This window comes from Ahaetulla prasina, chromosome 7 (assembly GCF_028640845.1).
Source record: "Ahaetulla prasina isolate Xishuangbanna chromosome 7, ASM2864084v1, whole genome shotgun sequence".
Lineage (NCBI taxonomy): Eukaryota > Metazoa > Chordata > Lepidosauria > Squamata > Colubridae > Ahaetulla > Ahaetulla prasina.
In genome coordinates, this window is record NC_080545.1 from 5,136,136 (window position 1) to 5,163,757 (window position 27,622).

Genomic DNA, 27,622 nt, shown 5'->3' on the forward strand with positions numbered 1-27,622 from the left:
TGTCTGTCTCCTTCTCCCCCCACCCACCCCTGAGCTTATTAGGGAAGGCAGATTCATGTGCCACTCTAGGTGTTCAGAAGCACCTAGTATGGCAACTGAGGATGGTGCCAACCAACTGTGGGAATGCTGCACTTCCAGATATTTATTTATTTATTTACATATTTATCAAATGTATATGCAGATCATCTTCCCCATATCTTAATCCGATGCTTTTAGAAACAGAGCGTGGTTCTATAGCATGTCATGGATCTGGAACCACTTTTCCTAAGACACTGAGCTTGTCGAACGAAAGGTCGGCAGTTCAGCGGTTCGAATCCCTAGTGCTGCATGATGGGATGAGCTCCCGTGACTTGTCCCAGCTTCTGCCAACCTAGCAGTTTGAAAGCAGGTAAAAAATGCAAGTAGAAAAAGAGCGACCACCTTTGGTGGGAAGGTAACAGCATTCTGCGCGCCTTTGGCATTGAGTCATGCTGGCCACATGACTACGGAGACGTCTTCGGACAGCGCTGGCTCTTCGGCTTTGAAACGGAGATGACCACCGCCCCCTAGAGTTGGGAACGACTAGCACATATGTGCGAGGGGAACCTTTACCTTTACCTTAGAAGCATATCCCTGAATTACATTATGAGTTGTTCATTATGAAATTAAAAGCCCAGTGGGAACAGCGCTACTAGAAATGTGCCACCTAAGGAGAGCAAGTTTCTGTGCCTGCTATTCAGTGCAGCTGAAGGTTTAAAATTGTCCCTTCCTGCAAGACAGGAGGGAGGGGGGAAATTCGCTCTCCCCCCCCCATCCATCAATGGGAATTCCTCTTTCTTTTTTTTTCTAGCCATGCTGGGAAATTGTGTCTTTTTATAGTCACATCGTGTTGGGAGGTAAAGGCATTCATCTTGCTTTTTTATGACAATTCGCTAAAACAAACCCAAACACATCGCAATAAGCTAAATATTTAGAGATTTGTTCTCTTGTTCCCTGAACTGACCCAGCTCAATAATCTGAATGTTTCTACATTATCATCAGAGCTGCTCTGTTCCTTGTGTTTCAGCAGGTCACTGATTTTTTTTTTTTTTCCCAGGAGGTATATTTCTCAAGTTAAAAGTGTGAAAGCTTTTGCTGGTGGGAAAAAAAAATTTACGAAGCCTACATAGTTTTTATAGAAACAATCCTCTTGATTGTTTAAGCGGTTTTAACCTATTTCCTTCGTTATACAAAGAGTGTGTAATGGATTATACATCGTTTTGGTTTGCATATTTATCACTTCCATGCCACCTCCCAAGTGGGAGGAGCTGCCTCTAGGAAGAGGGGGTTGACCTGTTCTCCAAAGCATCTAAAGGCAGGACAATGAAGCAATGGATGGAAACTAATCAAAGAGAGAAGCAAACCTGGAACTGAGAAGAAATTTCCTGGCAGTTAGAACAAGTAACCAGTGGAACGGCTTTGCCTTCACAAGTTGGGGATGCTCCATGGTGGAGCTTTTTAGAAGAAATTGGACGAACATTTGTCTGAGGTAGAGTAGAGTAGTAGAGTAGAGTAGAGTAGAGTAGACTAGACTAGACTATAATAGACTAGAATAGACTAGAATAGACTAGACTAGACTAGACTAGACTAGAATAGAATAGAATAGACTAGACTAGACTAGACTAGACTAGAATAGACTAGAATAGAATAAACTAGAATAGAATAACAGAGTTGGAAGGGATTGTGGAGGTCTTCTAGTCCAACCCCCTGCTTAGGCAGGAAACCCTATATCTCTTCAGACAAATGGTCATCCAACTCTTCTTAAAAACCTCCAGTAATGAAGCACTCACAACTTGTGGAGGCAATCTGTTCGACCGGTTAATTGTCTTCACTGTCAGGAAGTTTCTCCTTAGTTCTAGGTTGCTTCTCTCCTTGATTAGTTTCCATCCGTTGCTTCTTGTCCTGCCTTCAGGTGCTTTGGAGCTTGACTCCCTCTTCTTTGTGGAAGCCCCTGAAGTATCGGAACACTGTTATCATCTCTCCCCTAGTCCTTCTTTTCATTAAACTAGACATTCCCAGTTTCTGCAACTGTTCTTCATATATTTTAGCCTCCAGTCCCCTAATCATCTTGGTTGCTTTTCTCTGCACTCTTTCTAGAGTCTCAAGATGGTATAAGGTTTCCTGCTTGAGCAGGGCGTTGGCCTAGAAGATCTCCAAGGTTCCTTCAATTGTTATTCTGCTTTTCTTCAAAGCAACCATATGTGAACAACCAGATCCACACCTTCTGAATTCAAGCTAACTACTTTATTATGTTTAGCCTATAATACAGGAATCTCCCAATTCTGATGCCAAATGATACCAAAACATCCATCCCTACATAGGTAAATAGATGGATAGGTAAGTAAGTAGGTTCCTCCGGGCCTTCCTGTTCTCTACCATCCCCCGGAGTCCATTTAAGCTCCCGCCGACTGCTTCAGTGACTCCATCCAGCCACCTCGTTCTCTGCCGTCCCCTTCTTCTTTTGCCCTCCATTGTTCCCAGCATTAGGCTCTTCTCCAATGAGTCCTTCCTTCTCATTAGGTGGCCAAAGGATTTGAGTTTCCTCCTCAGGATCTGGCCTTCTAAAGAGCAGTCAGGGTTGATCTCTTCTAGGACTGACCGGTTGGATCGCCTTGCAGTCCAAGGGACTTGCAGGAGTCTTCTCCAGCACCAGAGTTCAAAGGCCTCAGTTCTTTGGTGCTCAGCCTTTCTTATGGTCCAACTTTCACAGCCATCCATTGCAACTGGGAAAACCAGAGCCTTGACTATACGCACTTTTGTTGGCAGGGTGATGTCTGTGCTAGACTTCAGACTAACTATAAATAAATTGGATTATTTACCTTTTGGGAGGGTGAATAGAAATCCTTCCATCTGTTTCGGAGGCAGTCTGTTGTGAACCAGGAAATTCTCTTGAAAGTTCATATTCTCCTTGATTTTCTCATTTCTACACTCCCAAAAAGCTTTTGCCAGTTCAGCTACTTGACTGAAATTGATTTGCCGCTCAAAAGAGAAAATGAACAAAGGGACTGCGCACTTGATGTGCCATTAGAGATTCCACAAGCTTTTCTTCAAACCTCCAATAAGATCAAAATTAGGCCTATGGCAGACGCCTCGTTAAAAGTTTTTTAATCGAGTAGAGGATGAAGAAATCTATATGTATGTCTTGATTTATTTTTTCTACGGGAAGAAAAATGCCACCAGATTAGAACATCAAGAACGGCATAGTATATTTACTTTTTTTTATTTAAAAAGTTTTACAAAAAGAAATAAGTTTTTTCCCCCCATCCCTCATCCCTCCCCCCCCTCAAAAACCCCCTCCCCCCCAGACTTCCCGGAGCAAACACAAAGTATAGTTCAAAAAACTAACATTCGTACATTAATTTTTTTAAAGTATATTGACTTTTTATAATGTGTTCATGATTAACAATCACCCTGCAATAGTTTTATTTAAGGTCTCCCCTCATCATAAACATTTCCTTCTCTGTCGCATTTAAAATGTTGTTCTAAGTGCAATGAAGGGCAGAAATCTTTTTGTAGAGAAAACAGTATGAGGAAGAGGTGGCGCAATGGTTAGAATGCAGTATTTCAGGCTAATTGTGCCCACTGTTGGGAGTTCGATCCTGACCGGCTCAAGGTTAACTCATCCTTCAGTCCTTCCGAAGTCAGTGAAATGTGGACCCAGATTATTGGGGGCCATTGGCTGACTCTGTAAACCATTTATTTTGTGTGTGTGTGTAAAGTTTTTTATTTTTCAAACAAATTAAAACAAAAGACAAAACATACAACATTTATATAGATATCACTGTTTATCAGCTATTCAAGACAGTCCTTTCCTATTATTTACACATATTTTAGTTTTATCTTACTCTACTTTTGTTTATCTACCGTTCCTATTTTCTAACCATTCATACCATTTGCTCCAGACCTTATAATATTCTGTGTCCTCTTTCTCTTTAATTTCTTTTGTAAGTTTGTCCATCTCTGCACATTTTAATATTTTTTTGATTAGCTCTTCCTCTGTTGGTGGATTTTCATTCTTCCAATTTGGGGCATAGGCTATACGTGCTGCTGTTAATATATGGAGTATTAAGTATTGTGTATCATTTGTATAATTTTCTGTTGGAATCCCTAATAAAAATTGTTCTGGCTCTCCCTTTATTGGTTTCTGTATTATTTCCTGTAACCACTTTTTAATTTTGGCCCAGAATTGTTTCGCCACTGGCAGGTCCACCAGAGATGATAATATGTTCCGTAGCTGCTCTTGCATTTCCAACACTTTGGTGAGTTATTGGGGAACATCTTCGCTATTCTGGCTGGTGGTAGATGCCATCTATGGAACATTTTCCCATCATCCATCTCCTTCCACTTATGACTGTATGACTGTAATCTTGTTGCTTGTATCCTTATGATTTTTTTTTTTATTTATTTATTTTGTCACAACATCATACAAAAAGATTATATAGTATATACACATATAAACATATATAGGAAGAAGAAAAGAAAAACAATAGGACAGGACTCTTCTTCTCTTCTCTTCTCTTATCTAATGGTCCTCTTAGGAATGGGGTGAGGTCAATAGTAGAAAGTTTTTGGTTAAAGCTGTTAGGATTATGGGAAGAGACCACAGAGTCAGGTAAAGTATTCCAAGCACTGATGATTCTGTTGCAGAAGTCGTATTTTCTGCAATCTAGATTAAAGCGGTTTACATTAAGTTTAAATCTATTGGTTGCCCTTGTATTATTGCAATTAAAGCTGAAGTAGTCTTTGACAGGAAGGACATTACAATAGATGATTCTGTGAGTTAAACTTAGGTCTTGTCGAAGGCGACGGAGTTCCAAGTTTTCTAAGCCTAGGATTTCAAGTCTGGTGGGATAAGGTATTTTGTTGTTTTCAGAGGAATGGAGAATTTATAATGATATTGTTTCCTGATTGCTTATTTGTACCCTCATTAAGTGTTGTACCTTATGATTCTTGATGAAGGTATCTTTTCTTTTATGTACACTGAGAGTGTATGCACCAAGATGAATTCCTTGTGTGTCCAATCACATTTGGCCAATTAAAAAATCTCTTCTCTTCTCTTCTCTTCTCTTCTCTTCTCTTCTCTTCTCTTCTCTTCTCTTCTCTTCTCTTCTCTTCTGCATTCTGTTCCATTCCATTCCATTCCATATATTCTATTCTATTCTATTCTATTCTATTCTATTCTATTCTATTCTATTCTATTCTATTCTATTCTATTCTATTCTATTATGTACACTGAGACCATATGCACCAAGATGAATTCCTTGTGTGTCCAATCACACTTGGCCAATTAAAAAATCTCTTCTCTTCTCTTCTCTTCTGCATTCTGTTCCATTCCATTCCATTCCATATATTTTATTCTATTCTATTCTATTCTATTCTATTCTATTCTATTCTATTCTATTCTATTCTATTCTATTCTATTCTATTATTTGTACCCTATGACTTTCATTAAGTGTTGTACTTATGATTCTTGATGAGAGTATCTTTTCTTTTATGTACACTGAGAGCATATGCACCAAAGACAAATTCCTTGTGTGTCCAATCACACTTGGCCAATAAAAAAATTCTATTCTATTCTATTCTATTCTATTCTATTCTATTCTATTCTATTCTATTCTATTCTATTCTATTCTATTCTATTCTATTCTATTCTATTCTTTTATGTACACTGAGACCATATGCACCAAGATGAATTCCTTGTGTGTCCAATCCCACTTGGCCAATTAAAAAATCTCTTTTTTTATCTTCTCTTCTCTTCTCTTCTCTTCTCTTCTCTTCTCTTCTCTTCTCTTCTCTTCTCTTCTCTTCTATTCTGCATTCTGTTCCATTCCATTCCATTCTATTTTTTCTATTCTATTCTATTCTATTCTATTCTATTCTATTCTATTCTATTCTATTCTATTCTATTCTATTCTATTCTATTCTATTCTATTCTATTCTATTCCTACTTTTCCAAGCGCAAGAAGGTGGCAATGTGGAAGCTTTCGGTGTTAATATGGCTTTCAAAGCTGACCCCAAGTTCCGCTTCCTTCTACATCTGTTATTCTATCCAACTAGCATTAAGGTGCCTCCGTTGCGGATTCCCCTTGTGCTTCCTTCTGCCACTGGCACCATGAAACCACTGCAGGCAGTTGGCATGTCCTTCTGCAGTCTGGAAGCCATAAATGTAGAGCAGAGCTTTGCTACTCCGGAAAAACCATATACCAGATAAAATAGCAAGCGAGCGGGGGGGAGGGGAAATACCCAAGGCATTGTATATTTGAAGTTTATATGATAAGACAGCAAAACTTTCAGTGGCACAAACTCAAGACCTTGGTAGCGAAGGAGGCCTCGTCTGCTGTAGCTCAGGCCTTGTGGTTTCCTTCGCAGGCTGCTGGTTTGGATCATAATCAGACACGTTCGTGTGTCCCCCCCCCCCGGTTGATGTGAACAGCCTCGAGTCAGGGAAGGTTTTCCTCCAACGCTCACGGAAGAAGGGATGGCTGCGGAAGAGGGGACGGGTGTGGCGGCTGGCAGCTTTTCATGATCAGTTGGATGTTGCTCCAGGGGGAACTTTGGAGGCTTCTTAGGGAGAAGCAGGCTGGCATCCTCACATTGCTGGTGGAAAGAGCTGCCCTCTGTTAAAAGGAAGGAAAGGAAGGAGGGGAAGGGAGGGAGGGAGGGAGGAAGGAAGGAAGGAAGGGAGGGAGGAGGAGTGAAGTAAGGGGAGGGAGGAAGGAAGTAGAAGGGAGGAAGGGAGGGAGGGAGGAAAGAGGAGGAAGGAGGAGGAAGGAAGAAAGAAGGAAGAAAGGAAAGAAAAGTGAGGGATGGAAGGCAGGGAGGGAGGAAGGGAGGAGAAGTGAAGGAAGGAAGGAAAGAAGGAGGGAAGGAGAAGGAGGAGGAGGAAGGGCGGAGGAGAAGTGAGGAGGAGGAAGGAAGGAAGGAAGGAAGGAAGGAAGGAAGGAAGGAAGGAGAAGTGAAGGAAGGAAGGGAGGGAGGAAGGAAGGAAGAAATGAAGGAAGGAAGGAAGTAGAAGGTAGGAGAAGGGGAGGGGAGTGAGGGGAAGAAGGAAAGAAAGAAGGAAGAGAGGAAAGAAAAGTTAGGGAAGGAAGGAGAGAAGGAAGGAAGAAAGGAGAAGGGAGGGAAGGGAGGGAGGAAGGGAGGGAGGAGAAGGGAGGGAAGGAAGGAAGGAAGGAAGGAGAAGGAAGGGGAAGGGAAGGGGAGTGAGTGAGTGAAAGACTAAGGAATGGAGGGAGGGAAGATAATGGAAGGGAGGGAAGATGATAAATGGATGGTAGCTGCAATGAAAACTGGATTTAAAACTTCATAAAAATTAAAAACATTGCAATTATTTTTGCGATCTACATTTATTGCAAATGGAGATCCAGTCATGCTAAGTGTATACATTTACTTTCAAATGATACATTTTTAAAAAAAAAAAAGGGGTTTGCTATATCTGTATAGCAAACATATTACCTTCTTTTATATATAAAAAGCAACACTGAGGCAGGAGAAAAGATCATCGGTTCTGTAAACGACAGTTTTCTATTCCTAATTGTAATTTCCCGAAGGCAAAATCTGTTCTGCTAAGCAGAATCTTTGTTCTTCCTTCTTCCACAGGCTTTAAATACTGTTGGCCAAAATACAAGTTTGGGTGGAAAGATTTTGAGTTTCATCCACGTTTGGAGAACACATGAAAGGTTCTCTTTGAAAAGCCTGGCAAACCACATTAGAAATCCGGGTTTTCTTTTAACATGCCGCCTCAATAGTCTAACGCAAAAGGATCTGTTAAAATCCGAATAGACCTTCAGCAGTTTGGATAGAATTTACTGTAAATTTGAACTTTTTAATTTATTTATTTATAGCATCGTGTCTGCCTTGGTTGATATTTACAGCTCGCTTTGATTTTAATAACCGCTGGCTTCCGACATTATATAATGCATTCAATTACACAAAGTTAGTTAATGAAAATTTAAGCGAATTGAATAATGCTCGTAAATTCCCTGTTGGTTCATATATATGTTTTCGTAGGTTTTCACGGGTATAGGTATGTAGGCCTTGGCATATTCGGGTCTCTTCCCGTGTAAGGTTGAGAGTATCTTGGCGACGTTTCGAGGAGGTCTCACTCATCATCTTCAGGCTGGGGCTTTCGGCTTCGAGCTTGTGCGAGCAAAGCGTGGTCGGAGCTGCCGTCTCTCTATAAATACTGGTGGGGAGGTGGGGAGTGTTGTTGTGAGCGGGTTGGTTGGCTGTGTGGTTGCATCCTGATTGGTAGATGGAGTGGGTATTTGCAGATTGGTCGGCTGTTTCGTAGCATCCTGTGTAGGTGTGGTCCTAGTCTTTTGTGTTGTAACAACCTGGTTAATGGGCTGTGTGGAAATATATATATAACATTTATATCTATATCTATATCTATATCTATATCTATATCTATATCTATATCTATATCTATCTATCTATCTATCTATCTATCTATCTATCTATCTATATGTAGGTCTTTGGTTATTCGGGTTTTCTCCCACGTAAAATTGGAAGTGTCTTGGCGACGTTTCGACGAAGTCTCATTCATCATCTTCAGGCTTCAGCTTCATGCTTCTGGGAGAAATTATATATATATAACATTTTGACCTAAAAACCTAGTGAAACAAACCTAATCCTTAGTATTTGTCACATGTTTTTGTAGTTCTTAAAGAAAGAGAAAGAAACTTAATCTTCACCATTAACTCTCAAAGCCTTGAAGTATCTTAAGACCCAAATAGACATTTTAATTGACTCCACATTTTCCTTTGTTGTTAACTCTGCTTATTAGCACCTTCAGAATTAATCAATGCTAATTGTGGATACGATCTGCAGTTTAGAATTCAGTGTTAGCAATATCCAACTGTTAAATGATTTACTAGCATCTTTTAAAAAGTACAGAAAAAAAGTACAAAGTACAGCCAAAAAGAAAAAGCCAATGCAATCCTAGGTTGCATTAATAAAGGGATAGAATCAAGATCATGTTAAGTTCTAGTACCTCTTTACAAAGATGTAGTACAGACACACTTGGAATACTACATCCAGTGCTGCCCACCACAATATAAAAAAAGATGTTGAGACTCTGGAAAGTGTGCAGAGAAGAGCAACAAGGATGATTAAGGGGACTGGAGGCTAAAACATACAAAGAATGGATATAGGAATTGAGAATGTCTAATCTAATGAAAGGAAGGACTAAGGGTGACATGATAGTAGACTTCCAATATTTGAGGGGCTGTCACAAAGAGGGGGTCAACTTATTTTCCAAAGCACCTTGTGGTCTGCCAGCTGCCTGCGGAGCTGTCAGCAGAGTCGGACAGTGAGGAGGCTGGGGAGGAACATGGGCAAGTCCTGGAGTCTGGGGAAGGCTCGGACGAGGGCTCTGCATCAGAGGCAGAGATGGGGCCAGGGCCATCTGGGAGTTAGGTGCTGACTCCGGAGCCTTCAGAGTCTGACATCAGTAAGGCAGAGGAACAGGGGGAGCCTGTTCCCAGTGTGCACAAGCACAGGGCTGCCAGAAGGCAAGAACAGTTAAAACAAAAGGGATGACTCAGGAGTAAGGCTTGGAGATGATTGGCCCCTCCCATAAGACTTGAAAGAGGAGCCAGGCACATGGGCCTTTGCAGGAAGCAACTGTTGTTAATTCTGTGCAGTTTAAAGTCTGAAGCTCTGTTTGATTCTGGACTCCATGCGGCTTTGCCAATTAGGTCTTTGGCAGCGTGCCAAGGGAGATAAAGGTGGGTGATTATCAGCCTTACCCTGAAGGACTCTTTACAACTATTTGGGACTCATCTGTGAATGAACAGAATTCACAGTGTTAAAATAAAACAAGTTTTTGGGACTACTCGTGTGTTTTACCCACTCAGAAAACCTAGGTGAAAAGGCAAGATGAGAAACAATGGATGGAAACTAACCAAGGAGAGAAGCAACCTAGAACTAAGGAGACATTTCCTAATGATGAGATCAATCAACCAATGGAGCAGTTTGTCTTCCGAAGTTGTGGATGCTCCATCACTGGAGTCTTTTAAAAAGAGACTGAACAACTATTTGTCTGAAATAGTATAGGGCAGGGATCTCCAACCTTGGCAACTTTAAGACTTGTGGACTTCAACTCCCAGAATTCCTCAGCCAGCAAAGCTTGCTAGCAAACCTTGGCAACTTTAAGAATGGCTGAGGAATTCTGGGAGTTGGAAGTCCATGAGTCTAAAAGTAGCCAAGGTTGGAGACCCCTGGTAAAGGGTGTCCTGCTTGAGCATGGGGCTGGACTAGAAGACCTCCAAGGACCCTTCCTACTTGGTTATTCTATGTTCTAGGTACTAAGAGTGGAAAGGTTGTGTCCATCCACACAATCGTACAGTGTCGTGTCCCACTCCTCCTCTGACAGCCGGGTCTGGGAAGTCTGTCTCAAACGTGCCCACAAAGCCTCTGCAGTTTTGCCAAAGTCCTGTCAGAGTTCTCAGGGTAGGCAGGAATCCAAGGTGTGTCTTCAGCAACCAGTTGAGACTTTGCCTGACTCAAGGAACGCCAAAAAGCAGATCCTTTAGGCCATGGGGTGTGGCTCCATGACTCAGCACTTATCTAGGCCTGCCCCTCCCTTCCTTTTGCTGACATCGCCTCTCCATTCTCCGGAAGCGGGGATCTGTCCACCCTCCAGCTGCTGGCAATTCTAGCTCGTGACTGGCTTCATGTTCATCATACTCACACGCTGTGGGGGGGGAGGTTTATTTGCTCAGTCTGTCCGGGCATGGTGCCAGGGCTGGGGGCCGGAGGCATGCCAGGCCATTCGTCTGCACTATCAGTCTCTGGCTGAGATAACAGGAGATGAGAGGGGCCCGGCTGCGGAGAGGGGGGCGGGCGAGGCACAACATATAGCTTTCAAAATATTTCCAGGGACTCGGGGGGGGGGGGAATGTTTAGCGTCTTACAGGGAAGGTGAGAGAAGAAGAAACAAGAAATCCAGAGAAGCAGATGGAAAAATTAACACTTGCCGAACGAAGAAATAAACTGATTTGGAACTCAGTAACACCATATGGGTGGCTGAGGCTTTATAAGTGTAAGGTTGCATATCCGTGAAAGTTACGGGGATGTGCGAGCGGTGCTTTCTAGCTGGTGTTTTCACCTTCTGTCACCGGAATTATCATTTTCACTCCCTCCCCGTGTCAAAATGGTAATTGGTATTATTCTGCATTGTATCTGTGATCGAGAGCTGGGAATTAGAAGAACCTGCTTCATCCAGGGTCTTTGCCAATGATGGATTTTGTTGTGGCCTGTTGGCCGCCTGCCCCTCCAGCAGCTGAATCAGAGGAGGAGGAGGAGGAGGAGGAGGAAGGCTGGGAAGTGGCTCAACAGGCTAATGCAGCCTGTTATTAACACACAGCTGCCTGCAGTTACAATTACTGCAGGCTTGAGTCCCACCAGGCCCAAGGTTGACTCAGCCTCCCATCCTTTATAAGGTAGGTAAAATGAGGACCCAGATTGTTGGTGTGGGGCAATAAGTTGACTTTGTATATAAATATACAAATAGGATGAAACTATTGCCTTACACAATGTAAGCTGCCCTGAGTCTTCGGAGAAGGGCGGGATATAAATTCAAATAAATAAAATAAATAAATAAATAAATAAAAACAAATAAAAAAAGAAGTCAGGGTCAGCATTCAGACAACCTGAGAACTCTGAGTGGAAAGAAGGAACAGATCTGACAGAGAGAGAGAGGGAGAGAGAGAGAGAGATGGATGGAGGTGGAGCCTGAGCTGTCTGTCAGCCCTCAAAAAAAAAAAAAGATTTCGAGGCTCTAGAAAGAGTGCAGAGAAGAGCATCAAAGAGGATTAGGGGACTGGAGGCTAAAACATATGAAGAACGGTTGCAGGAACTCGGTATGTCTAGTTTAATAAAAAGAAGGACTAGGGGAGACATGATAGCAGTCTTCCAATATCTCAGGGGTTGCCACAAAGAAGAGGGAGTCAAACTATTCTCCAAAGCACCTGAGGGTAGAACAAGAAACAATGGGTGGAAACTAATCAAGGAGAGAAGCAACCTAGAACTAAGGAGAAATTTCCTGACAGTGAGAACAATTAATCAGTGGAACAACTTGCCTGCAGAAGTTGTGAATGCTCCAACACTGGAAATTTTTAAGAAAATGTTGGATAACGATTTGTCTGAAATGGTGTAGGGTTTCCTGCCTGGGCAGGGGGTTGGACTAGAAGGCCTCCAAGGTCCCTTCCAACTCTGTTATTATTATTATTATTATAAATGGAGATTCAACAGCCCTCAGGTCTCAAGGTGGCTGATGAGGAAGAGGAGGAACAGCTGGGTCCGGTGCCTGATGCATGGATGCACAGAAGGCAGAGGAGAGGAGAGCAGTGGAAATCTATGGGCCGGTCCTTGGAACAGAAGAGCCACTGCTACTAGCAAAGCCCCACCCTAGCTCTGGGGATGAAAGGCAGGGGACGGAGATGAATAGATGTGGCAGACAACTATTCATCTTCCGGATGGATGGACTTGTTAGTTTGTGGTGAGAGGGGAACTTCTTGCCGGCACTGCTGGCGTTCCTAATAAATGAATCTTTTGAGTTCGCTTCAGAGGGTTTGTCGTGTTTGGAGAGCTGGGTCAGAATAGATTTACTCATGGAAAACCATTTGGAAAAACCAACTTCTGCAATAGTACTCTTCAATCAATTGCTAAAAGCAGATCTTTTTTTGAGGGGTGGGGGTTTCATATAAAACAGGGGTCTCCAACCTTGGCAACTTTAAGACTTGTGGACTTCAACTCCCAGAGCTTTGCTGGCTGAGGAACTCTGGGAGTTGAAGTCCACAAGTCTTAAAGTTGCCAAGGTTGGAGACCCCTGATATAAAAGATCCCACATAAAAAGAAAACAGAGCCAAGGGATCGGAATGAGAAAGGGACATGAATGAGTGGTCAGAAAATGAATTTCAATTTCTTTTGTGGCTTTTCCGAGGCCTTCCCCGTTCAAAATGACTCTGGGTGGCATACGGTATTAAAACATCACCCTCAAAAATTGAAGCGTCAGGAAAAATGTAGCGTTCCCACACAAGATAAGAGAACTGTTGGTGACCCAGCCATCAGTAAACTCAAGGCTTTTTAAGGGTTTAAGGTCCTTTTAAAGCAAGATAAAAGGAAAGGCGAGAGAAATTCCAGAGGGAATACTATTCCAGAGAGCAGGAATGGTGAGAGAAATGGTGTGCTTTCTGGATCCTACCAGATGACCTTGTTTGATGGCTGAGGAGAAAACAATGCATTTGTTCATTGATTTATATCCAGCCTTCGTATATTCTCACAAAACAACTCAAGGTAGCAAATATATCCAACACACCTTCCTCTCCTATTTTCCCCCATATCAACAACCTTGTGAGGTGAGTTGGGCTGAGAGAGAATGAATGACCTTAGCTTTCATGCCTCAGGGTGGACTCCAGAATTCACCATCTCCTGGTGATCGACTTAAAGTCACCCAGCTGGCTTTCATGGCTAAGGCAGGACTTGAACTCACAATCTCTTACCAACAGAGCAAAATTCAGCAATCCATCTGCGTTTAAAAGACAAAGGCCATTCCTTTGATGATAAAATAAGTCCAGATTTTGGACCGAGATGACCGCTGGTTTGAAAGAGGGGTCAAAGAGGCCATCTAGGTCCAAATTGAACAGCCGTCTTTCAACAGAGGGGGAAGGATATGACATATCATATCTGCAGTCTACAACACAACTCCTGTTGTGACTCGTCCTCCCTCCTCTCCTCAGCCGGGCCTCTCCCGTCGCCAACCGGGCCTGTTATCAGACTCTGAGTCTGATAATGAAGATGAACGGCCTGTCATGCCTCCAGCCCCCGGCCCTGGCCCCATGCCCGGAGAGGATGCCAGGAATGAATGGACAAACCCGATAAACTTCACTCCTACAGCGTGTGAGCAGGAAGCCAGCCACGTGCTGGAATTACTGACAGCAGATTCAGCTGAAAACAAGTCAGAGTAGGAGGATCCTCGCTTCCGGAGATCTGAGAGGCGACGCCAGCAGAAGGAGGGGTGGGGCAGGCCTGGATAAATGCTGAGTCATGGAGCCACACCCCACAGCCTATATAAAAGACCTGCTTTTGGCATTCCAACCTTGAGTCAAGCAAAGTCTTATCGAGTTTGCTGATACCGGACCCTATCGCTGAAGTCACAACTTGGACTCCTGCCTGCCCTGATAAACCTCAAAGGAACTTGGCAAGCTGCAGAGGCTTCGTTGCCAAGTTTGTTACGGACTTCCTTGACTCGTTCGTCGGAGTGGGAGTGGGACACGACAGGAAGTTTTCTGCTTACAATGTTTGGGACTGAAGTATTGCCAGCCAAAGGCTATTACAGGTTGGTGGAAGAGCTCTCTCTCCAGGCCGGAGAGTTGAAAGGGACATATGGGCCACAGTTGGCGATCTTAAAGGGACTCCTATCGGACTCTTATCCTCCTCCTGTGTTGCCTTTGTGTCACGCCTCGGGTCATCACAATGAGTGTGGTCATAAAACATTTTTTTTCAGGGCCGTTGTAACTTCAAATGGTCGCTAAATGAACTGTTGTACGTCGAGGATTATCTGTAGGGAGCAGTTCTGCATTGATCCATGCCAAAATCTAAATGCATATTTGCCACATTAGGTTAATCAAGTCTATTTGGTAGTATCTGTTCAGTCCTCGCGGAAAGATTTTCTTCTTGTTGCTCGTAGAAGCAAAAATAATTTTATTTTATTAATTTTGCTTGTACAAGCACTCAGCTAGAGAACCCGTTCCAGTGGTGGGATTCAGCCGGTTCGGGTGAACTGGTAGTTAAATCGCTGGCTGGCCACGCCACTTCCCACTCCGCCCCTTCCAGGAGTCCCCAAACGCCCCATTTTGGCTCCCAGGTAAGTGCAGGGAAGCCTACTAGGCCCAAAACAGAGCATGGCGGGGTGTGGCGCTGCGCGGACCCCCCCGAGGCCCATTTTTGCTCCTAGGAGGCTGCAGAGAGGCCTAATAGGCCCAAAACGAGGAGCAGGGAAGTGCATTGTTGGGGTCCCACGACCCATTTTTACTTCCAGGAGGCTGCAGGGAGATCTACTAAGCCCAAAACGGGACGGGGGACAATACATTTACACACACACACACACACACATACACACACACACACACACACACACACACACAAAACCAAAGCCCGTTTTTGCTCCCAGGGGGATGCAGGAAGCAGAGTGCTGCCTGTCACACCCCTTGGCCACGCCCACCCAGCCAGTCATTAGGGCAGAGAACTGGTTGTTAAATTATTTGAATCCTACCACTGCCCTAGGGACGCGGTGGCTTAGTGGCTAAGACACTGAGCTTGTCGATCGAAAGGTCGGCAGCTCAGTGGTTCAAATCCCTAGTTCTGGATAACGGGTTGAGCTCCCGTGACTTGTCCCAGCTTCTGCCAACCTAGCAGTTCGAAAGCAGGTAAAAAATTCAAGTAGAAAAATAGGGACCACCTTTGGTGGGAAGGTAAAAGCGTTCTGTGCGCCTCTGGCATTGAATCATGCCGGCCATATGACCACGGAGACGTCTTCGGACAGCACTGGCTCTTCGGCTTTGAAACGGAGATGAGCACCACCCCCTAGAGTCGGGAACAACTAGCACGTATGTGCGAGGGGAACCTTTACCTTTACTTTACCACTGCCCTGTTCCACATAGCCCCTTCAGTTATGCCAGATAATTTTATTGATGGCTCCACCACGACCATCAAAATGTCATTGAGTTGGAGGTCTCTGACATAATTGTATTTAAGGAAGCGCTCCACAACTTTTTTTTTTTAAGGGTGAAAGTTCACAGGGGAAAACTGGTTTCCTTGTTCAAACACATTTTACACTGCAGAAACTTAGTCTGTCTATAAAACTCATATCGTAAAAAAATATTTGCTGCTGTCCATATCAGGGTATCGCTGTTCAAAATAGCACTGCAAACTATTTCAAAACTTCAGTATGTTCCCATATGAGATATGGCTTATCGATCGGTGGACAATAGACCCTTGTTTGGCAGTTAACAGGATGTAGTTCGTGCATCACCTGGGGCAAACATTATTTAAAAAGTAAGAAGAATCAAGCATCTAATATACCCCATGTGGACAAAGACTTCTGCCCTGCCAGTGATAATATTCAGGATGTGTGTATAGGGCAATTACAAATTGTATATAGACTGACTAAACAAAATTACATTTTGTCTGTAGAGATTCTTAGTCATCCAGGTCATGGTTGTCCCAAAGGTGCTTTTTTCAAGAGGCAACTGGACTTTCTGGGTTTTTTTTTCTTTTGAAGATATTTCACTTCTCCTCAAAGGTGGGTTTCACATACTGTTACTACCGGTTTGCTCAGCACCAGAAATGTGTGCACGCGCCATCCACACGGTGTGCAGTGTCACAAAACACGTCTATTCGCTCGTGCATGCCATCCGCGTATGCATGCAATGTCAAAAACACAGTGATGTAGGATGCAAGGAGGGGTGGTCGCTACTACTGGTTCCCCCGAACCACTTCGAACCGGCTGAATATCACCTCTGCTTCTCATCCAAGAAGCTTCTTCAGCTCTGACTGGATGGTGGGGAAGGGAAGGATTGATATTCCTTGCAGACAGCTGGTCACTTGTATCCTTTTTAGAGAGTCGTTGAGGCCACTTGGAGGTTTAGCTGTGTCCTCAGGGTCACCTGAGTGGTACAAAGGGGTGTGGAGCCTTCTTGGAATTGCTGAAAGGAGTTGTCGTGTCCCACTCCCCCTCTGACGACCAGGTCAAGGAAGTCCGTATCAAACGTGGCAACGAAGCCTCTGCAGCTTGCCAAATTCCTTCGAGGTTTATCAGGGCAGGTAGGAGTCCAAGTTGTGACTTCAGCAATACAGTCTGATATCAGCAAACTAGCTAAGACTTTGCTTGACTCAAGGTTGGAATGCCAAAAGCAGGTCTTTTATATAGGCTGTGGGGTGTGGCTCCATGACTCAGCATTTATCCAGGCCTGCCCCACCCCTCCTTCTGCTGGCGTCGCCTCTCAGATCTCCGGAAGTGAGGATCCTCCCACTCTGACTTGTTTTCAGCTGAATCTGCTGTCAGTAATTCCAGCACGTGGCTGGCTTCCTGCTCACACGCTGTAGGAGTGAAGTTTATCGGGTTTGTCCATTCATTCCTGGCATCCTCTCCGGGCATGGGGCCAGGGCCGGGAGCTGGAGGCATGACAGGCCATTCATCTTCATTATCAGACTCAGAGTCTGATAACAGGCCCGGTTGGTGACGGGAGAGGCCCGGCTGAGGAGAGGAGGGAGGACGAGTCACAACAGGAGTTGTGTTGTAGACTGCAGATATGATATGTCATATCCTTCCCCCTCTGTTGAAAGACGGCTGTTCAATTTGGACCTAGATGGCCAAAATCCAATAGCAAGAGAAGGCAATTAATCTGGCAGGGCAAGCAAAATAGGGAAATAGGGAAGTAAAGTAGCCCGAATAGGTTGTAAAAAAAATGCTTTTAAAAGTAAAACAAAAAGGCTCTGACGATCGCGCAGCTCAGCTATGATTGTCATAGCCTTTTTTTTTTACTTTTTAAAAGCATTTTTTAAAAGAAGTGGGGAAGTGGGTGACTGGGCATTGGGTGGTTATGGGTGGCAGGGTGGGGGGAGAAAGGATTTTTGCTACCAGTTATCTGAACCACCTGCCATTATCGCTACCGGATCGGCTGATCTGGTCCGAACCCAGAGCGTTTCACCCCGGGTTTGTGCGTCATGTAGACGAGAAGTAAAATAGAAAAGAGACGGTTGAAAATACGGCGTGATGCATCTTTCAGCAGGGCCTTTGGTGGCTCAGACTGCTAAGACAGTCTGTTATTAACAGCAGCTGCTTGCAATTACTGCAGCTTCTAGTCCCACCAGGCCCAAGGTTGACTCAGCCTTCCATCCTTTATAAGGTAGGTAAAATGAGGACCCAGATTGTTGGGGGCAATAAGTTGACCTTGTATATAATATACAAATGGATGAAGACTATTGCTTGACATAGTGTAAGCCGCCCTGAGTCTTCGGAGAAGGGCGGGATACAAATGCAAATAAATTTTTTTTAAAAAAGATGACAGGGTATGATGCAAGTGGCAGAATATTTTGGTACGGAACGCAACTGTGTCTCGTAGGGATAAGATTGCCATGAAAGGCCCAAAATAGGTTATGCCTGATCATAATCATAATTAATAACTGCGCACCACTCTGTAGCATCATCGTTAAACTATGAGTAGCTTAATCCATGAAGATTAATGCTAAGGGGAAGGCAATTAATCAAAAGCCGGGAAGCGTTTCCTGTCTCTACATGTTTTCGGAAAATACGGACATAAATCCAGAGTGAGGCAAAAGGAACGATCGGTTATCATTCTAAACTGTCTCTTTGGAAATTAAAATTTATTCCTTTGCGATATGTCAGACCTCATCATCCTAACATACTTTTAATTGCCCTTTGATGGAGTTGTCTCTTTTATGAGCTAAGAAGCTAACGGTTCAATTTCTTTGTTACAGATGGAAAGCCCCATCTATTAAAGCTCATCGTGTAATAAATTAATTGCTAATACAGCGGAACTAGGATCTAATCTCTCTTCACTGGTCTCCACAGAGGGGGGATAACTTGTATATTATTTTTAAGAAGATGTTTTCTTAACGAGGTGACGCAATGGAAGTTCAGCACTGTTCATTAGCAAAGGTCCGGCAAGCTGACCTTCTTAAGAGCATGCCATCAGAATGGGTTCCATGTAGCCCATGAATGTCAGAGAGGACACCCAATAGGGTGTCCTTGGGTGATACCCAAGCTCATATGAGAAGAGACTGAGATACAGTGGTTGCCTCTCAGAATTGTGTTCCTTAGCCACATTGACACTGCAATTCAGAGGAAATTGTGAAGGTCAAGGCTTCTTCTCCTCATGGACAGCCATGCAAATAATAAGTCTTCCCTTTCCATGGATTTCTCTTCTAGAAGGACAAACCTTCTCCTCTCATTGACCTACTTCTGAAGAATATGTCTTCTCCTTTCTGAGCAGTCCTATAATAAATTAGTGAATATTTATGGAAACCACTTGACACACAGATACAAACACTGGGGCTCCTCCTCTTCCTCCTCCCTCCTCCTCCTCCTCCTTCTTCTTCTTTGCCTCCTCCTCCTCCTCCTCCTCCTCCTCCTCCTCCTCCTCCTTCTCCTCCTCCTCCTCCTCCTCCTTCCTCCTCCTCCTCCTCCTCCTCCTCCTCCTCCTCCTTCTCCCACTCCTCCTCCTCCTCCTCCTCCTCCTCCTCCTCCTCCTCCTCCTTCTCCTTCTCCCACTCCTCCTCCTTCTCCTTCTCCTTCTCCCACTTCTCCTCCTCCTCCTCCTCCTCTCCCCAAAGTCAACTCCTTTGAAATAAGGATCAGTAGATAGATTGAAATCTTTCTTTTATTGCTAATCCAAAATTTGGTGGCTTCTTTGACAAATATATTTCACTACTTTCTTTGATAAAGAATTTTAAAGGTCAAATCTTAAGGAATGGGGTTCTGAATTGCATTGAAGAAGACCAGTGTTCTAGATCTAGGTTCCTTAAAGGAGGCAAAAAAAGTCTATATGCCAGTTATTTATTATTTCTATCCAATGTATGTTTGAGATTGAAACTCAGATATTTTGACTTTGTAGTCACTTAGAATCCTTGTGGGCTGCTGATCCATTCAGTGTGGCGTTTGGATAAAAATAGTAGCAAGTCAAATTTTCCACACCACTTAAAGACTCCAATATCCTGACTTAGTTGGTTTGCAAGCATAGGGAAAGACTTAATTATGCATCTCCGCTCAAGGCTTAACACTTATCAAGTTTGATTGAAGTCATGGAAGGTTCAGCTCATGTATTTGCAAAATGCTGTTCTGGCAAAAATGAGGTTCAAAACTCTGGATGAATCCCCATCCCTTAAGAGGAGATTATGGAGAAACAAATATCAAATTCCAACCCGTATCATTTCTGCCTGCTTACACTCATAATTTCACATTAAGCAGCACACATCGAAAAAGCGTTAAAAAAAACAGGAAATTAACACTGGCCACATCATATAAGCAGAGGTGGGTTTCAGTAGGTTCTGACCAGTTCTGGAGAACCAGTAGCGGAAATTTTGAGTAGTTTGGCGAACCAATAGTAAAAATTCTGACTGGCCCCGCCCCCATCTATTCTCCACCTCCCAAGTCCCAGCTGACTGGGAGGAAATGGGGATTTTGCAGTAACCTTCTAACTGGAGTGGGATGGGAATGGAGATTTTACATTAATCTTCCCCTGCCATGCCCACCAAACCATGCCCACCAAACCATGCCCACCAAACCATGCCACACCCACCAAGCCACATCCACAAAACCGGTAGTAAAAAAATTTGAAACCCACCACTGCATACAAGAATGTTTTATAGCTGGCATCTTCCTCCAGCAAGGTTGGCTAAACTGTTTAGTAATATATCCCCGAATTGCTGGAAATGCAATCAAGTACCAGGCACATACTACCACATGTGGTGGACATGCAAAAAAGCGAAATAATTTTGGCGACGGATTCAGATGTGGTTAGAAGAAATGGTTGGACAAAGAATAGAAGATGATGGTCGTGTTCAATTGCTTCACTTTTATCGGTGTCATGCTTCTTTTTTTCAAATTGTGTTGGATTTTTTTAGTTGTTCAAAATATCTCTAATGGACCGTCATCACCTGTGGAAGGTAAATTAATTTCAGATTTCTCTTTCTTTTGCAGAACTACAGGAAACCCAAACATCCCAATTTTACTCTCTCTCCCATCAGCCCTTAGACTACAGGATATTAGTGATGGATGAAGATCAAGATCGGATCTATGTTGGCAGCAAAGATCACATTTTGTCGTTGAATATCAATAACATAAGCCAGGAGCCACTGAGCGTAAGTTCACAGTGTGGTTGGGAATGGAAGATGTCAGGGTAGTGATTAAAGAACTGACCAGCTGCTGCAATGATGCAATGATGGGAATGAGCAAGTTTTTTTGGCTGTTATCCATTTAAGAGCCTGTATAATAAGAACAGGCCCTGTTAGGGCATCTCTCTTTCTCTCTCTCTCTCACCGTGTGTTTTTTCCTGCTGTAATTGCTGATTGTTTGACCTCTGCCTATAGTACGTGTATGTATAGTATATATTCGTTTGTAGATAAAACCACTATTTTATGACAAACCTCTATTTGCTGTTATTGCTCCTGGGTTGTCTCATGTAGTAAAGCTGTGAACACTCTGACAGATTTTCTACTTAAAAATTTTACATGGATGAAAGAAGGAGGGATAACAGCATGTTTCATTCTCCCATTAATAGACTGTATGAATTTTCCATTTTACAGGAGCAATTTTACTTAACATATTAGCAAGACAATATGTTCACATAGGTTTCACTGCCAGACCACAAGTATTTATATCAGGTCATAGCTTTTAAGTTTACCAAAGGAGCTGAGAAATCATCTAAGGAGGGAGGTAAAATGGAAAACCACCGAGACGGATCATCTTGGATCAAATGGTAGACAAGTGGAGTGGAAAATGGTTCACCCCCAAGGCTAGTTCAAAATCTTCTTGATTTTGAATCCTCTACTGGTTGGTCCCTTTCCAATGGATGCATTAAGGGAGGAAACAGAAACCTTAACCTTGAGGGAAAAGATAGAATGTGGTTTTGTCACAAATAAAAGATAGACTTCTGGAGCTCTTTGGCCCAGCTGTCCAAGATAGAATCATCTAAATTTTGTTTCCCAACCATAATCTCCTCTTGTGTCTATAGGTTCTTTTAGGGAGGAATCTGTACAGTGCAATTACTACTATATTATATTACACTACTAACATTATAAATAAAAAAATATAAATTAGTTGTTAAATAATAGAATTACATGGTGGTATGAGGTCCTTCCTTCCTTCCTTCCTTCCTTCCTTCCTTCCTTCCTTCCTTCCTTCCTTCCTTTTCCTTCCTTCCCTCCCTCCCTCCCTTCCTCCCTTTCGTTATCTTTCATTCCACTTCTCCTTCCTTCCTTCCCTCCCTTTCATTATCTTCCATTCCCTTCCTTCCTTCCTTCCTTCCTTCCTTCCTTCCTTCCTTCCTTCCTTCCTTCCTTCCTTCCTTCCTTCCTTCCTTCCTTCCTTCCTTCCTTCCTTCCCTTGCAACTTGTTCTTTTTAATTATGGATGCATCATTATTTATGGTTTGCCTATTTCTGTAGCTTATGGATGAGATAATGTGGTTACGTTGGTTTCATATCTTACTTATTACTTTGAGTATGTAGTCTTTGTTTGGCTTTGTGTGGTTAACCACGTAGGCTGGCTTGACCAACCCTGAGTAGGATAGATATGCAATAATACTTGCCCTGAACTATCACTTTTGTCTGAACATATACACTGTATGAAGTAACAAGACATCCTCATGTTATGATGTTTCCTGGACAGCTTCAACTAAGTATATGCATGCATTTCCGAAGGTGTAGTGTTTGAGCAGTTGCTAACATCCTAGATCAGTCGTACGGCTAAGGCAAAATATGTCTTGCTCCACAAAGACCATCTCTCTCTTTAGGTTTTGATGCCACTCAACTTTTCTTTCACACAACAGGAAGCGGCCCATTTCTCCATCTCACCCAATCACACATGGATACAAATTGCATTTGAAATGCAATAACCGTATTTTTCGAAGTATAAGACGCTCCGGACTATAAGACTCACCTGCTTTTTTTGGTGAGGAAAACAAGAAAAAGAAATCTGCCTCCCAGCAATTTTGCCTCGTTGCGGCAAACAGCCTGCTTTACTTTCATTTTCGTTTTCAGCATACCTTGATTAGCACGAGAGAAAAAAAAAACCCTGCTCCCAGCAATTTACCTCCTTGCAGGAAGCAGCAGAGACCCTGCAGGCAATCCCTGCAGCCTGAAACAGCTGAGAGTCGGGAAACCGATCCAACGGACAATCAACTTGTGCTAATCAGGCTGTGCTGAAGCTGAAATGGGCTGTTTCTTCTCGCTGCTTGCTGCATGGAGGTAAATTGCTGGGAGGCAGAAGCCAAAGGGTGGGAGCCAGTGGGTGGGCAGGGCTTCCCCACTCCAGGGGAAGGATACTGCAAAATCTCCATTCCTACCCCACTCCTGGGGGAAGGATACTGCAAAATCTCCATTCCCACCCCACTCCAGGGGGAAGGATATTGCAAAATCTCCATTCCCTCCCCATTCCTGGGAGAAGGATACTGCAAAATCCCCATTCCCATCCCACTCCAGGGGAAGGATACTGCAAAATTCTCATTCTCACCCCACTACTGGGGGAAGGATACTGCAAAATCTCCATTCCCACCCCACTCCAGGGGGAAGGATATTGCAAAATCTCCATTCCCTCCCCATTCCTGGGAGAAGGATACTGCAAAATCCCCATTCCCATCCCACTCCAGGGGAAGGATACTGCAAAATTCTCATTCTCACCCCACTACTGGGGGAAGGATACTGCAAAATCTCCATTCCCACCCCACTCCAGGGGGAAGGATATTGCAAAATCTCCATTCCCTCTCCACTCCAGAGGGAAGGATATTGCAAAATCCCCATTCCCTCCCCATTCCTGGGAGAAGGATACTGCAAAATCCCCATTCCCACCCCACTCTGGGATCAGCCGGAGGTGGTATTTGCCGGTTCTCCGAACTACTCAAAATTTCCACTACCGGTTCTCCAGAACCTGTCAGAACCTGCTGGATTTCACCCCTGGTGAACACTCCAATACAGTAGCATCTCGGACATATTTCTTTCATTGTTGTTGTTGTTTTTTAAGAAGACCATATAAACAGACTATTTAAACTCTCGGTAAATCTGGCTGCATTCATCCTCATTATTGGGATCTGACAACCATGAGGCATTAGAGAAACAAATTCCTCTAACTTCTTCACAGACGGACGATTTTTTAAAAAGGCTCCTTTCAAGTATCACTTCAAAACAGAGCCTGTTCCTCATAAAGCAAGACAGATGGAACATATGGGACATCCATGCACAGGGGCTGACGAAGTTTGAAAAGGTTTTTATATATACCGGTATTTATTTTTATCGCAACGGGTATTTTCCCATATGGAGAGGTGAGCCGTGCGTTTAAAAGGATAAAGAGCTGGATAAGTCTTCCAAATTACCAGTTGCAGTTCTAAAAAATAGAAAAGTGAGCAAACCGTGGCTTGTTGCTTCTTCCACTGATCTGGCTGTGCATCATGTGCGAAGGGCCAAAGAATCCATTTGTCAGATATTGCTTTAAAATATTGCCTTTTTCGGACTATAAGACACACTGGAGTATAAGACGCACCAAGATTTTGAAGAGGAAAACAAGAAAAAAAATGTTTTTGGCATCTGCGCGTCCAGTTTTTGCCCTCCCTGGCCCCCAGGAACACTCTGCAGGCCTCCCAAACCCTCTGCGCGTCCCATTTTTAGCCTCCCAACCCACCCACCCCTGCATCCCGGCCCCCAGGAGCACTTTGCAACAGTGGGGAAATCCAATTTTTTTTTACTACCGGTTCTGTGGGCATGGCTTGGTGGGCGTGGCAGGGGAAAGATACTGCAAAATCTCCATTCCCTCCCCACTCTTGGGGCCAGCCAGAGGTGGTATTTGCTGGTTCTCTGAACTACTCAAAATTTCCGCTACCGGTTCTCCAGAACCTGTCAGAACCTGCTGGATTTCACCCCTTCTCTGCAGCCATCCCAAACTCTCTGTGCGTCCCATTTTTGTGAAATGGGGACACGTGGGGCAGGATTTCGGAAAGCCAAAAATGGCTGTATTCAGTGTATAAGACGCACCAACATTTCCATCAGGGGTGAAATGTTCCTGGTTCAGACTGGATCGGGTGATCCGGTAGTGATTTCTACCCTTTTTTTTGGGGGGGGGAGTGTGTCTTATACTCCAGAAAGTACGATACACATTCACCTCCCATTCGTTCAAAGAATCCATCTTCATGTTGTTGTTGTTTTTTAAATCAGAAACAGGCATTTATGCCTGTTTAGATTATGTGATGCCATAAACACCTTTTGGGAGGTTCCTTTGTAACTTGTACGGTTGCTGAGCAGTTTTTTAGAATTTAGAATAACAGACCTGCAAGGGACCTTGGAGGTCTTCTAGTTCAACTCCCTGCTTGGGCAGGAAACCCTATACCATATCAGACAAATGGTTATCCAATCTCTTCTTAAAAACATCCAGCATTGTAGGGTATCAAAACTAACAATCATAATCCAAAATAATTCCTAAATTATAATCTCTAATCACTCCACACATTATCACACTCTCAATTCCCCTCTCCTTCAGAAATAAATCTAATACAAAATATTTCCTAAATTTACTCATATGCTATTCGATATTTTTTTATCTGATACTTATTTTGAATATAATCAATCCACATTTTCCATTCTAAAATATATTTTTCTTGTGTATAGTCTTTCAAGTAAGCAGAAATTTTTGCCATTTCTGCCAAATTTGATACTTTGAGTGTCCATTCTTCAATTGTAGGTAATTCTTCTTTCTTCCAATATTGAGCAATCAAAAGCCTTGCGGCTGTTATTAAGTTCAAAATCAATTTAGTCTCTATAGCTGTACAATCCATAATTATTCCTAGTAGAAAGAACTGCGGAGTAAACTTAATCTTCTTTTTCAAAATATTCTGCATGATCCACCATACTTTAATCCAAAATGCTTTAACTTTTTTACAAATCCACCATATATGGTAATAAGTGGCATCTTCACAATCGCATCTCCAACATTTAGCCTGTACATTAGGATACATACATGACAACTTTTTGGGGTCTAAATGCCATCTATAAAACATCTTATAAAATTTTTCTCTCATATTTTGCGCTTGTGTAAATTTAATTCTAAGTTGCTTCTCTCCTTGATTCTATGTATTCTCTCCTAGTTGTATGTTGAATATTACTTTTACTACTTCAGAAGTCTCCCAGGGCAGATTTTGTTGCTGTTTAGTTGCTAAGTTGTGTCTGACTCTTCACAACCTTATGGATCATAGCAAGACCCCCTTGTCCTCCACTGTCTATCATGGTTTGCCCAAATTAATGTTCATTGTGTCAATGACACCGTCCAACCATCTCCTCTTCTGTTGTCCTCTTCTCCTTTGATGAGGCAGGTTGTGGGAAGACCTAAATGAATCTCACGGTGTTCTAATTTCCGGAAAAAGGCCATTCACCACACAGGAGGCTTGGACAACATGTTGCGGTTCAGTCACTAAGTCGTCTCCAACTCCTACTACCTCAAAACTCTCCCAAGAAAGTTTTTGTGGTTCTTTCAGGTTAGGATTATTAACCCTAACTCAACTCTTCATGAACCCATGGACCCCAGCATGCCCAGCTCCCCTATTCCACACTGTCTCTCGGAATTTTCCCAAATTCATGACTGTTGTGTTGATGACACTAACTAACCATCTCCTCCTCTGCCGTTCCCTTCTCTTTTGGCCTTCCATTTTTCCCAACATCAGCATCTTCTCCAAGGAATTGTCTTCAGAAGTTGTGGGTTCTCCATCACTCGAGGTTTTTCAAGAAAAGACTGGACAGCCACCTGTCCAGTCTTTTGACTCCTCTCTTCTCATTTAGTGGCCAAAGTCGTTGAGCTTCATCTTCTGTATCTTCAAGTCAAGGTTGATTTCCTTTAAGCTTGACTGTTTTGATCTTCTTGCAGGCCAAAGGGACTCTCAATAGTCTTCTCCAACATAGAATCAGTTCGGCATCCCTTCCTTTAAATGTTATTTCCAGTAATTGTAAGCTGTTTCCAGATTCTCCTAAAAAAGAAAAGTCATATTCCAAACACATGCTGTTCCACTTTCTTATTCGTTCAGGTCTTTTGCATGAATTCCGCATTGCTTCAGGCAATAACGTGGGAGCGATGGCACCCACACACCAGTGGTAACCGCATTTGCTAATCCCTGTTTAACGTCTCGTTCAAATACATGTTTTCACACACTGACAGCGATTGCAATTATGGAAACCTGAGATGCGTTTTATGGTGGATCCTCCAAGCGGAACGAATTTGTTGAAACTTCACAGAAGCAACCAGAAGGAGAACAATTGTCGGTCTAACTTTTCTAGACTAGTAAATGAGGGTGCGATTGATGGCAGCTCATTCCGCCAGCCGACTGCTACAAGTTGGAATCGCTCCAACAAACATAGAGTCCTAAGCTGTGTTCTTTGTTCATAGCAACTGAGGTTTAATTGCTTCTTCTTTTTTCTTTTTTCTTTTTCTTTTGGTCTGGCTTCTAAACCCATTTCACTTTCCCTGACTCTAGCCTGCGTGAATCTCATGGAGAATTTGCTCTTTTTCTGGAATCGTGATTTGTTTTGACTTTAGCAATAGCAAAAGCAGATTCATATATTGCTCCACAGCACTTTGCAGCACTTCGGTTCAATCGTAATAGAGCTGGAAGGGACCCTGGAGGTCTTCTAGTCCAACCCTGGCTCAAGTAAGAGACCCTATACCCGTGATGGTGAACCTATGGCACAGGTGGCACGCGTAGCCATATCAGTGGGCACGCGAGCTCAGCTCCTTTTCGGGCCTTCTGGGCCCACCAGAAGTAGGGAAACAGGCTGTCTCCTGCCTCCAGAGGGCCTGGGTGGTGATGGGGAAGACCCGTTTTTCT

The 27,622-nt window shown here is 43.3% G+C and overlaps 1 protein-coding gene across 1 annotated transcript in view; it reads left to right on the plus strand.

The window, feature by feature from the left end:
- The window catches only part of SEMA3C (semaphorin 3C), a 193,347-nt gene that overhangs the window by 67,945 nt on the left and 97,780 nt on the right, over positions 1–27,622 (plus strand). Inside the window, exon 3 of the mRNA XM_058189868.1 lies at positions 20,747–20,907. Within this exon, the coding sequence (XP_058045851.1) occupies positions 20,747–20,907 (161 nt within the window). The remainder of the gene's footprint in view (positions 1–20,746; positions 20,908–27,622) is intronic.